Source organism: Rhynchophorus ferrugineus, unplaced genomic scaffold, assembly GCF_030347505.1.
Source record: "Rhynchophorus ferrugineus isolate W39M unplaced genomic scaffold, kcgeb_rfMv2 rfM4, whole genome shotgun sequence".
Classification (NCBI taxonomy): Eukaryota; Metazoa; Arthropoda; class Insecta; order Coleoptera; family Curculionidae; genus Rhynchophorus; species Rhynchophorus ferrugineus.
The window spans coordinates 20,857,481-20,870,880 of NW_027472583.1; the positions used below are offsets into that span (position 1 = coordinate 20,857,481).

Here is a 13,400-nt window from a genome sequence, read left to right on the forward strand (position 1 = left end):
ACTCAAAAGCATCAAACTATTTGATCTTGTATAGTATGATGTAGTGAAGTACATTTAATAAAAAAATAGTGTTAATACATAATCGTTCTTAACCTAGACATCAAGGTAGGACCTATGGGTCCTCCTGGATGTATACTTACATTTAAGCTATTGCAAAGACCAATTGTAGGTTAGTAGACAAGGACTATTAACAATGTAATACATAATTTTAAAATATCGATTATAAAATATCGTTATTATTAATTATCTTGTCAAATTAAGTTGTAGTGTTTCTATATAGCTTATTTTTTATGGTCTTTTTATAGTTTTATAAAAGTTTTAAATATAAGTTATGTGTTGGATTTAGCAAGAAAAGCTGTTCTTTTGCTTAGAACTATTTTATTTCACCGAAAGAAGCGGTTACTTATTGAACAACAAGCCTAAACGATCCTGCCTGTTCAATCCCATACTAAATTAAATGAATGAACCTCTATATTTAGACATCATATGACTCATAAGTCACGTCTTTCACTCTAAAATGGAAACGGTTGATAAAATTCATTCCTGGAATGGCCTTTAAAATGTCTTTACCCAAACGACTCATAATGTTTAAGTAAGATGAAGCAAAATCTGGTTAGTAGGGAGAATTTGTAGTAGAAAAACTCGCCAAGAAACACTTTTGAGCGAGAATTTTTTATCGCGGTAAAAGAAGAGAGGATAAGTTAAAATGAATAACCCTCAAATAATATTGCACATTGAGAGATTCTATCGACGGTAAATACTTCTAAACAACTTCTATACACGATATAGAGTGTAGGCATTGGCGTGACTTAATAATTAACAAAAAATTTATTACTAGTAAATTTTTATAAGCAAGTAATTGTCTAGAAAACAGTACTGATATAAGGAGTTAATATATGCAATATATGCCTGCACATGTATATGTATGACATGGATTATGTATGAGGTTACCAAACCATTTAATAACAACATACCCGATGAGATATATTTGGGTTATTTTATATAATATACTGTGCTTTCATAAGAAGATATTATGAATTCATAAATAAAATATGCTTCTTATTGGATATAAAGATATAATACATTACCATCGACATTATATTGCTTACGAGATGAAGAGACGGTTATGGTTATGGTTAATGAGATATAAAAGTAGATGGAGATGATAACCGAGAATATAGGCTCTTAATGACATAGAAAGATCTGCAATATTTTATTATTATTACAGGTTTAGCTCTCAATACACTAGTTTGTATATCCCAAAATAAAATTAAAGGAAACTAATTTAAGCTAAGGTTAATAGTAAAATTATTTACGATAGTACTCAAGTTCATGATTAAGTTCGTGTAGTTTGGTTCGCGTCAATCTTTTGTTTACGTGTGCGTATTTCCTCCAGTAATTATATTACTTCGACGTTTCTGTGATTTACTTACTAACTGTATTACATGCTTTACGGCGATGTCTTGGATATTTTCGTTGATCAATTTGAGTTTGAGATTATCGTGCAGTTGTTCTGGTAATGATTTGAATTTTATTTTGACATGATTGGATCACTAGATGTTTTCTTCGTAGAGAGAAAAAACCTACACACCAGTTTGGGTTTATTAACAAGCATTAAATTATTAACCAGGTCCACAGAATAACAGATGTTTTTGAAAAAGCCTACGAGGTGCAGTTAATAAAAAATACAACAGTGACATGTATAAACATTATTTCACCAGAGACTGAGGTAGGGATAAAGACAAATTGTAGGTTAGTCGGAAAAGACTAGTAACAATGTAATAATTAAATAATAAAAAACTAGGTGTTTTCATGACTGAGCACAACCTAATATACCATGAGAAGTTATATTATTGGCAGATGAATCCATCTCTTTAATATTATTTTAAGCTCGGCCAGAAAATGATCAGTACCGTATTATTTGTGTGTTACATACTCATACTACAATTTGTTTAACATGATGTTTTCGTTTATATCTATCATGGAGATGGACGCTGAAGCATTTTACTGATTCTATTTAAAGAATTGAACATTGACAGATTTCGCTTGTCTCTACTCCATTTTTTTCGATTGTTGACTGTCGCTATATTTTATTATTACTCGAAATCGTCGAGTGGTTTAATCAATTAATGTGCTTACTATAATCTGCTCTACTCCTTCATATATTAAGGTACTTAATATTTTAAATATTTTTCCTTTATATTTTATTCTATTTACAGTATTCACAACAAGAAATGTTTCAATCACTTGCTTTTTTGTTATATTCAGTAAATTCAACTAACCTTTCGTCCGATATTTCACCCTATTATAAATTTTATTGAAATATTTCTACTTTTCATCGACTAGGGGATTATCGGCACTGGACCTGTTGCTTTATGTGCTTTCCGAAACAGTTTCATTGGTATTAACTCTACCGTCTGGCGGCTGATCACCTTTCCAAAAGAAACATTACCAGAATACACCCGATCGTACATTTGAACTGCTAGCGAGACTGGGATGTTTGTGGTTAGTTTACACTTGTGGATTGGTTATGGACCATTGGAATTAGAAGCATCATATCGTCAAACCGTAGCCGGTGATACACGAGAATGTTTACTTTACATTCAATACATTGCTATATACATGCATTCGTGCCGTTTATTCGTTTATTCATTTTCGCTACGCTACGCCATTTTTAATTATAATTAAAAGTTAAGTTAAGTTAAGTTAAAAATAGTTCTTCTTAACAGCGCATGACATATATAAGTAGTATCTAGTTAGGTAAATGAATTAATAATTTCCATGTACATTCATATTGGAAATATTAATTGCCAGAAAAGAAAACAGAAAATGTCAAGAAATAGGTAATAACTAAATTAACAAGGTGGTACTACACACTGGTACAATAGTCGCCGGTTTAAATTTCCCTTAGGGCATTGCCAATTGGTAATGCTGATCCAATAAGGAGTCATCACCTTTGTCACGTCAGTAAGCATCCATCCAGTCCAAATATTTTCTAGTACATAGAAAAGATATCATTAAATATAAATTAAGCATTACACTTACTGAAGTGTAGAAGAGGGTACATGGTATTATATCATTGATGCTACTCGCCTCTGAGTTTTAGTGGTGATTCAGAACATACTAACAACTTTCCTGCCCTATTTATTAAATAAAATTACTAAAATATGGCTTTCCCTCTTGGGTGGCAATCTTAGTAAAATTGTCATAATATTCAACAACAGCGTGAATCTTGATATTTTTTATACTTTGTGGTCATCTATGTTTCTGTAGTTTACCAAAGAGGCCGTACATTATAAGTTTTAAGTAACCTATTACTAATAACACTATACATACACTAGTCTTAACTAACAAGTATATGTAAATTATGGTCCCAAACTGCCTTATTTAGGCCTACCTTATGCCTACCTTACATATTTAGACACATATTATATTGGACAGTAAAGAAAGTGTTAAAAATTTTACAACCAAAAAATTTATAAAATATTACCATTATATAAAAACCTCTAACCCCATCACTATTTTCTTAACTATCTTATAAATCATAAGTTGGCTTATTTAACAAACTATCAGTATATGTTCTGAGACATTTATCGTAATAATATAAAATCAGTTGAGGTATATGTTTCAAGTTCAAGCTCATTGAATTATTAGAAAGTTCTATTCGCCGAAAACCTATATTAAGAAAAAGGTTTCAGCCTTTATGGCATTTAGAATAGAAATGTTAAAAAAAGTACTCAACTTTGACACAAATTGAATTTTATCGTTAAGGAATATTCGGCCATAACAACAGGAAACAACATGAGAACACTACTATAAGCTATTTCGGAATAAAATCGAATCAAAGAAAAGGAATAATTTTTTTATATCGACACAGAACAACTTATTGGTTATGTTCAATACAATAAGCTCAGCCTGTTTTATCTGAAAATCTCGGAAAAAGTTATTTGCTAAAAAAATTGGATATGATTATTGATAAAGACAGTTGTATTATCTGGTATAAACTGGTTATGTCTAGATTTCCGTACATATTATGTATGAGTGCAAAATAATTAATTTGAGACTAATGATTATATTTTTAGAATATTTAAGTACGTTAAACCGCTACAAGTACTTTTCTGTATGCGGCCATAAATGGAAATACCCTATTCATTATTTTGATAAATATATCTAAAGTTGGTATGTTTGCTAAGATAGGACTCGAAACGACATTGTATAAGCTACTCAAGCCAATACAGCACAGTATGGAGCAATAAGTACATCATAATATCAGCTCAGTAGACAGGAGCCTGAAAAGGTGCAAGCTACTCGATAAAGACTGATTATAATATCCGTATTAGAAGCATTTGGTATATCATTCATCCACTATCATGAATTGAGTGTTGAATAAAGACGGATTTTTAAAAACTATTGAGTCATAATAGTAATCATTAAAATATATTTTCTGAATAAGTCCTACAACATGAAATAGATCATGAAATGTGTAATGTTAAAAAATGGCTTTTCGCCCATCCAATCCTACTCTAAAGTAAATAAAACTCTTACGTCTAGGCAACTCAGTGCCCATATCTCTTATGACAGAAACACGCTTTCTTTTTAATAACCGGGGCCATATCAGTCGTGCGTAGTTGTTATCTCATCTGGGCAGTGGTGGAAAATTATTTGTGAGTATATATTTTCTCTATTAATAAAAATATAATTATATAATCTAATCGAGGTATAATATAGATATAACGTTAACCTAAAAAGAAGGACGTAACGACTACACCCAAATGTTGACAGGACCACGGAAATATTGGAGCATGCGCAATGCGTAAAATAGAACAAGAATTGGTGGGGATTCATGTATGCTACTTATCAAAATTGCACTGTTTTTTATCCAAATTTCCATGCTATATCATGTATGAAAGTTTAGGTGACTCCAAATTCAAATATTCTTGATTGATTGATTGACTTGATTTTGTTATCTCGTAGAAATTACAGTAGGTTCTTGTTGGTGTTACACTCTGAACAGCTATGCTTGTGCTAGTAATCTATAGGTGGATGTCAAAGGTCAGGGGTTAAAGCATGAGTGTTTTCCCATTTTAATAGTTTGTAACTAGGGATAGTAAACCTTCAATTTACCTTTTGTGACCTTACTTCTTTAACTGCGATACTTTGCCTGAACGTCACTTAAGTGTGTGAACTAATGCTTCGTTACTGGCGGAAAAATTCCCAGTACAACATCAAACTGTCTTATTTTCTTAATAATTTGTACCTATTCTTAAGTAAGTTAATTCTGGTTAATTGAATTCATTTAGAAATTAACAGTTTTGCGAATTTTACCGATTATGGTAATTATTGTACGTGTAAGGTTTAAAAACAAAAAAAAGGTTTATATTAAAATTAATTTATTTTACAAAAAGAAGTGGTAATTTATTTAAACCTAGAGTACAAATGATTCTGTCAGTACAATTATATTAAAACGTATAACGAAATCCTTATATCGAAATAACTTATTTATCATACCTCATCACAGCTTTTCTGCATTATATTCAATATTTCGTTTATATTTGTGTCAGCACTCAAACTGTTTTGTTGACATATATATATATATATATATATATATATATATATATATATATATATATATATATATATATATATATATATGTCAACAAAACAGTTTGAGTGCTGACACAAATATAAACGAAATATTGAATATTGAATCCTTGATGATTTTTCTCCATTTGTCTGATTAATATGTGCATCGAAGTCGCCAGATAACTATATTACATTCTTCTATGGCACAAAGATGTGAATTTAATGCCAGTTTTTATCGGCTGACCATATTGTAATAAATTACGCTAGAGTCAGTTAACACCAAACCGAACCACTCGGTAGAATCGAACTCAATAAGACACAATAATCACTTCGAACATATGAAAATGTATAAAAGATTATATTATTCATATCATAATTTAGAATCTTAAGGCTTATTCATGAAATTGACCTACTGAAAATTGTTATAATATCATGTCATAAATATCATCCAATTTAGTCAGAAATAATTTGGTTTTCATGGAGAATTCCATTAACAGTCGCTTGACCAGTCACATTTTGGAAGAAGTAAGATCCTGTAATGAATTTTGCCCATAATCTAATCGAAACTGAATTTCTATAATATATCTGTTTTCTGGATGAAAATTTGAGGCAATCTCAACGATTAATGAGGCCCTCAAATTAAAAGTGATCTTCATCGGTTCGAAAAGACACTCCTTCATACTAAATAATTACAGTAAATTTTTGTCAACAACGCCGAAATGATATTCTTGAATTTTCACCAAGGTTCGATATTAATACTTGGATGGGTTGTTTCGCATAAACAGTGGATATAACATCACCAATTGATTTAGACGGGATTAACAGTTTTTTTCCTCCAAAAGCATCGAGGGACTGTGACTGATCCCGTGGAAAATATTAAATCAAACTTGATATCAGTGTCAAGCCCCCACCAAAATTTTAGATTCGCTGGTTTTGTCTTGTTTTTTCATAGATTGCATTTTAAATAATCCTAAACTGTGGTTAGGGTAACCTACTAACTGATATCCTAACCGGAACAAAATGTCGGGACACGTTTTGCGGTTGTTAGTTTAATATCATATTAATTATATTTTGGCACGATCATTTATAAACGACATTATACTATAGTATTTATCTGAGATTAATGCAGTGGTTAAATATAACTTTTTTCTAAAATCCCCTGTCAATATATTCTCATTTTATCAATGAAAATATCCATTTAGAGTCCCGATCAATCACCGGCTTGTATTTAAAATTTTGGAATACATACTTATTGGCCAATCAATCAGTTTATGTATCGATTATCCTTTTATGGTGAGCCATACATTTTAAATGTCCGTAGATTATATGTTGTGTTATTAATTTTTTGTTAAGATTAAAATATATGCATTGAGAACCTTTAAATTGTTAATAATGTCTAATTGCTTAGCATCGTTAATACTTAATAATGCTTCACTTCTTAGAGTCGATGTGGTGTTTTTTTTTACTAATTTATTTCGCTATTTCTCGAAGAAGTGAATCGCCGCTCAGGTCATGACTCATGTGGATAATACAGGGGGTGGGGTAGCACTTATAAAGGTTCCAGGTATGTTTTCACCAGTTTTACAACATAAAATATGATCGAGCATTTTCATTCTGAAGAATAACATTGTTCTGCCTTTGTTTGTATTCCGGAAGTTTTTCGCTTAGTGCCTGCGTCAAACATATTAATTGTAGTTGATAGAGATTCTCACATTGATGTTTTCATTAGACTTTTGCAGCTAATAGTCAAGCACACACCAAGGATTATCGTAATGTATCCACTTCTGGTCATCAGCAACATGCAAAAAACCTTTCAGATTTTGTGGTTGAAGCAGAATTTCACACATGACCAACCGCCTTCTTCACACTTCGACGAAATCACATACCAGTGAAGCCTGTCTGTAATGCTCCAACATGGAGTTGGTTACAAATGCGCTCGATGCGATTTAATACACAGTAACACCATCTGTTGTAAATCCTTTTAAGTTTGTTGGTCTAATTTTTATTAAAAAACACTAGTTACAGTCCAACAAATGCACAAATAGAGTTATACGTAAATACAGATATTTTAATTTTATTCAGAGAGTTTATTATTATTTTAATATATTAGAAATACCAGATGCAGTAGCAGTAGTAAATCGACAGATCTTGCAGCTTCTGACTATGTATTTTGCAGACCTTCTGGAAAGCCCCAAGAGCAAAACGCATCAACAAATTAGAGGATCATTGGAAGACGGTATTTTATTTACGATGAGTTAACTACTATGTCATATTATAATGGCTTCATTTACGATTGAATGAGCAGCACCAGCTGTGTAGTCGAGTCAATAAGTCGTCTCCTCTATTTCAATTTAAAGAAGTTTATTTTTGTATTTAAACTGCAAACGACTTATAGCTGGTAGAATTCGTAGGACTTCGTAATTTTAATTTCATTAATTTAAGCGAAATAAGCTCCCTTGTGAAGAATAGAGGGTAGCTTATTAAAAAAGGCTGATTGACGTTAGTGTGCCAATCGTTTATCAGTTGCTCCAAGCATTCCTTTGTAGAATTAAGCAGTTTTCGTGCAAAATAATCGCAGTTTAAATTCTAAGGTCATCAATCGCAAATAAAAAATGCTGAAAGTCCCCTAACCTTAAACTGTTAGAATTTGAGAACATCTATCTTTTGGAAAATACCTGAAAACCATATATTGTTGACATAGAAAGGCATTGAATATCGGATAAACGGATTGAAGTTGATGTGAATGAAGTCGATTAGAATTTGGACGGAAACAAGTTTAATATGTAAGACCACCAAAGACGGACTTACAGTAGCTATGTAACATTAAATCACGCCACCACGCTGGCTGTATCGTGCAAATTTTGAGTAACAACATTGTAATTCAGAGGATCATCAAAGGCAAACCTGCGGGCGAAGATATGGTCGATACTCCCAAATAATTTACCTAGAGTTGTAAACTATCCAGACGGGCCAACGACCACGCGAATCCTTTTGGTCGTTTCTCTAGTATGTACAACATGTTATACTGGATACTCTAAGAAACATGTATTGTATCTATTGACACTGGTTCTGTTTGTATTATAATGATCCTTAGCGTTTCATTTGCGATCTTTTTTCGTTTGCATTAGAATAAACGACACTGTAGTTTGTGCAATGGATTCAATAAGTTTTCATGAATTTCTATTAAAATGAGGTGGATTTATTTTAAGTTTCTTGATAATATAGAGAGAAATATTAGCAATGTTAATTAACAAACATTGTAAGAGTATGACCATAGTAGCATTTTGTAAGTATGATGTTACATGGCAGACGTATATGAGTAAGGCACTACATTTTGTTAACAATCTATATACGCTCAAAAAGTTCATCGATATTTTAGCTTTTATGATTGGACACACTCCTCACTGCTAGAACACCGCATCTGCGATCGAACAACTCTGTCAGAGACTAACCGTGTGTCAGCTTACTATGGTAGAGTCGGAATAATATTACTCTTGAAATGTCAAGCTATTTTTACGACCATATACGAACTTCTTGAACACCATATAATTATGCAGAGTTGTTTGATTTTATGAAATAGTGAATTAAATATCGGTTTAATTAGAAAACTATTTGATATATTCTCTACAGCAATACATGCTACCTTTATTGAAAAAATATTAATTCTAGTGTGTAACGCAATAAGTTCTGGGCCTCGTTACCTGACTTTGGGTCAGGATATTTGGTGGATTGGACATCACCGGCTGATGCCCATCTATCTGGTATTTCATTGTTTTAAGTTCAACCTTGCAGCAGATTAATTGTTAAATATGGACACAAGAATCCTGTTTATTTCGCTCTCTACTTTGAGTACAACTTTCAAATTGTTCAGTTTCAACACTGATAAATGTTCATTAGAAATAGAGAATAAGTTGTCTTTTTATATTTCAACATATTGGCTGCCTCACGCAATTTAGTTACCTAAAACTATTTTTTTAGACTATATTTAAAATTTAATTACTGTTGCCTGCGGAGTAGAGTCAATAGTACTTGTGTTTTACATCAAAAAGCAATAATAAAAACCATAACAACCAACTTATATATTTTATTATATACCATTATGATTATGTAACTGTAAACATATTTTTTGGTAATTTTAAATAGCGAACGGTGTAGTTTTTATTTACTTATATTTTAAGATAACTTGTATTTTAAGATAATTTTAATTGCCTTTCAGGTTTGATATGTGGCGGTTGTGGACTAATGCCTCAGGCGTGCTTCTTTTATTATGTGTATTAACAACCACAGCTAATGCGGCTTACCAAGTCGGAGTTGGTCGTGCTGATTGTACTGGCCCTGTAGCCGAAATTACTCTTGTAAGTATTGTTAGCTTTGAAAAGAAATACAAATATCACTTAATGAAATTAATGTCGAGATATAATGGTATGAATATTTTTTTTTAATATTAGAAATAAAAATATTTTGTAGCATTTTTATTAAACTTGTGTTCCATTTTACTTTGCGAAACCTCCTGTTTGGAACAGCTCTAAGAGCTCATTTAAACTTCCGCAAACTTTACACAACTACTACGAAGTATGTGGAAATTGCTGTTTTTATGTGCTTTGTCTGCACTTTACTACGTTTTTCCTGCTGTAATGTTTTCTTCGTATTGTTAAACAAGTTATCAGATCTTGCCAATAGTTTTTAAAATAATATTTTGGGAAATATCTGATTTCTAATAAATCAATATAAGGTTTTAAAATCACATTCAGTATAATGGTTTGATTTGTTCTAAGTACTATTAATATGCTTTGTAATATTATTTGTTCAATAGTTATATCTTTATTTCATTTACAATAAAACTCATATTTTAAGAATATTCATTCTTAAATCTATACAATAAATGAGATTGTCCTTCTATCCAAAGATTTTGGCACAATATGATTATTTTAAGGAAATAGGGACTGCTTAATTGCCATAATTATTGCCATGATGCTTTTATTCGGCTTAAATATCATATTTTTTATTAAACAAGTTTCAATGTTCATCTCAATAATTCCGAAATTGTCAGCGTGAAGACGTCGAATTCGAGTACACTTTCCTCTTACGTTATACTTAAGTTATACAAAAGAAGTCTTTAGTTCTCGCAAGTTATATCTACATAAACATGACCTTGTATATTTGTATTTATAATTCAATAGTCAACTATACCAATATAGCTCTAGGTAACGGTTTAAAACGAGATTAATTAGTATGGTTAATTTGTTGGACAATTCTGGAAAGATATATACTTTTTGACAATTTGCTGGAAGCTAGCAGTTTTAATTAACATGAAAATTTATCTTCAGATGTGGATACATTATATTATATAATAGTCTTGAATATTGTTGATTTATTTTTGAAATTCTATGTTATTGTAATATTGGTAATGCTATTCTGAATGATGTTTATATATGTTCAAAAATACGATTGTCGAGCAACTGTGTAAAGAATTCAAAGAAACCAAAGCCTAAGAAAGCTGGTGTAAAATATATTGTGAAGTGTTTACGATATAAGCTTTCATTTATATTAAAATAAAACTGAATCGGTGATGTTCTTTGTATCTCGATAAATATAACAGTTTCTGTTCGAATAATACATGTTTACCAAAGAAAAACTTTAAGTCTATTGTTGTAAAAACTGAAATTTCACAGTGGGTCACACAATTTTTCCGAGGTTGTCGTATGATTATTTGTTTTTATTTATGCCTTTTAAATTTATTCATTTACCAATAATTGAGCAACTTCAACACAAAGAGTCCCCTAATGCAGTCATGTGGTATTTAGATAGATGTATTGCAGCTCGGGGTGATACTATTAGAGTTATGGTGGGTTAGTCAAGATACTACAACTGTACTCTAAGTCATCGGAGGCCTCTCACACAAATTTAAGTATATCATCTGTCACGTCTATTGTTTATCAGTTAAATTTAGTGGCAGATAGGTGTATGTGTAAGTACGAAGATTATTATTTATATTTCTGGTCTTATAACGGAGATTACTATTATTAACATATATTACTGATCAAAATTGAGTTTATTTTTTACAACATATTATTCGTTAATTATATCATAATTATTTAGATTATAGTCATTCCAACAAAGCAACCAATTCTCATCAAAGATGATTATGTCAAATTCAACCTGTAAAAACGTAAATTTCGTTTTAAAATCGGAGGGGATCTTTCCTGCTTATTTCATCTATAAAATTCTATTTATATTGGGAGTGCTCGACCCTGTTGAAATTTTTTAATAAAATTCTTCAATACGTAAATAATATTACGACGTGAATTTATGACATCAGAAATGTTGATCACGTGCTTATATTTCTTCCACTTCCTTTTATAAAACTCCAAGACACGTTGACTTTCAAATTTCGAAAATCATAGACTACGTCATTTGTTAAATGTTATTTAGCGTCAAATCCTGATTGTACGGTGGATGATCCATCAGTTCTATACATAGGTTGGCTAAAAACATTGTTGCTTTGGCCGATCTGTGAGTTGATTAATTAATGGAGAATTTTTCCTACTTTCTCCGAAAACTTCTGCTAAAAAAAATCCGTACAATATACAGAATTAATAGTTTTACCCCAATGTCTAATAATTAGCCATTAGCCGTCAGTCTAACTATTAGTTTTGATGTGCTTCTTTTGCGAGCATCTTTCGTCGGGTTTGGTTTATCTTGGAAAATATCTTTTTCTTTGTTTCTTTCTCATATGCTCATATACACCTAATTGGTCCCCGTGTAGTTGTTTGTACATGGCTTTTGATCAACCTTGAACTTTGTTTTACCTATAATTTCCTTGCACATATCCCACCCAAGCTAAAAGCTTCAGCCCTTGTTAGATTATGCGAGATCATGCAATAAGCAAGGGCGCCTCAATCTCAGGGTATATCACATGACTATCTTTCTTTATAAGATCATTTTGAAATTTTTTGAAACGAGACCATTGTCAGTCCTATCCCGTTCAAATTACAAGACAAGTATAATTTTTGAAACAGTTGGCAAGCCACGTTGTCACTTCTTGTAAATTACAGGTACATTTGAAGAATATTATATAAATACAATAAACTATCTAGAATTTACAAACTAATTTAAAATTTTCCTTGAAACTCAAGTTTTTTTGGTACAATTTTCATCTTTTTCAAATCATTTTAAAGGAAAAAAGAGAAAATAAAACCTTATGTAATCTAACAAATATAATTTATTTATCAACATATAAAAAATACAACAACAAACTAAAGTTATAATTCTATAAAAAAATTCTATAAACTCTTTTTCACACCACCCATGGAGTTCTAGGCTGCCCTTTTTATTTGGCGTCCACTTTAGTTCCACAAGCATTCGTTTATCTTTACACACAATAATATATCTATACATTCATACGCCAATAATATAACATATTATCTGAACGCATTGTTATGTCCTTCATCATCTTCGATTACATTTTTCGTTTCATTTGAACCCCCTTTACCCATGCTTCAACACTTATATGCCTTGCACCTGTGTTGATTTGCTTCCTGCATATTTTTATAAGTTAATAATATTTCCAAGTTTCCACTGTCTAAATTATCTTGGATCTCATCTAATATAGCATCCATTCGAATTATCATACTGTACATGTCTTTTAATGTATTGTTTATTACATTCCCTTCCTCTTGGCGTCAGTTCTACCAGTCGGTTAACGAGCATTTATTTTAATACTTCCTTGGGGTTTTAAATACCTCTAACCCTTTGATGTACTCTTATAAAATCATCATCGATTATTCTCGAACTAACAAGTAGTAATATTTTTACCA

The 13,400-nt window shown here is 31.2% G+C and overlaps 1 protein-coding gene across 4 annotated transcripts in view; it reads left to right on the plus strand.

The window, feature by feature from the left end:
• The window catches only part of LOC143196121 (neutral ceramidase), a 70,727-nt gene that overhangs the window by 20,609 nt on the left and 36,718 nt on the right, over window positions 1-13,400 (plus strand). For all 4 annotated transcript variants that reach the window (XM_076403738.1, XM_076403736.1, XM_076403737.1 and 1 more), the window contains one exon: window positions 9,800-9,938. In XM_076403738.1, coding sequence (XP_076259853.1) covers window positions 9,807-9,938 — 132 coding nt within the window. In that variant the 5' untranslated portion in view covers window positions 9,800-9,806. The remainder of the gene's footprint in view (window positions 1-9,799; window positions 9,939-13,400) is intronic.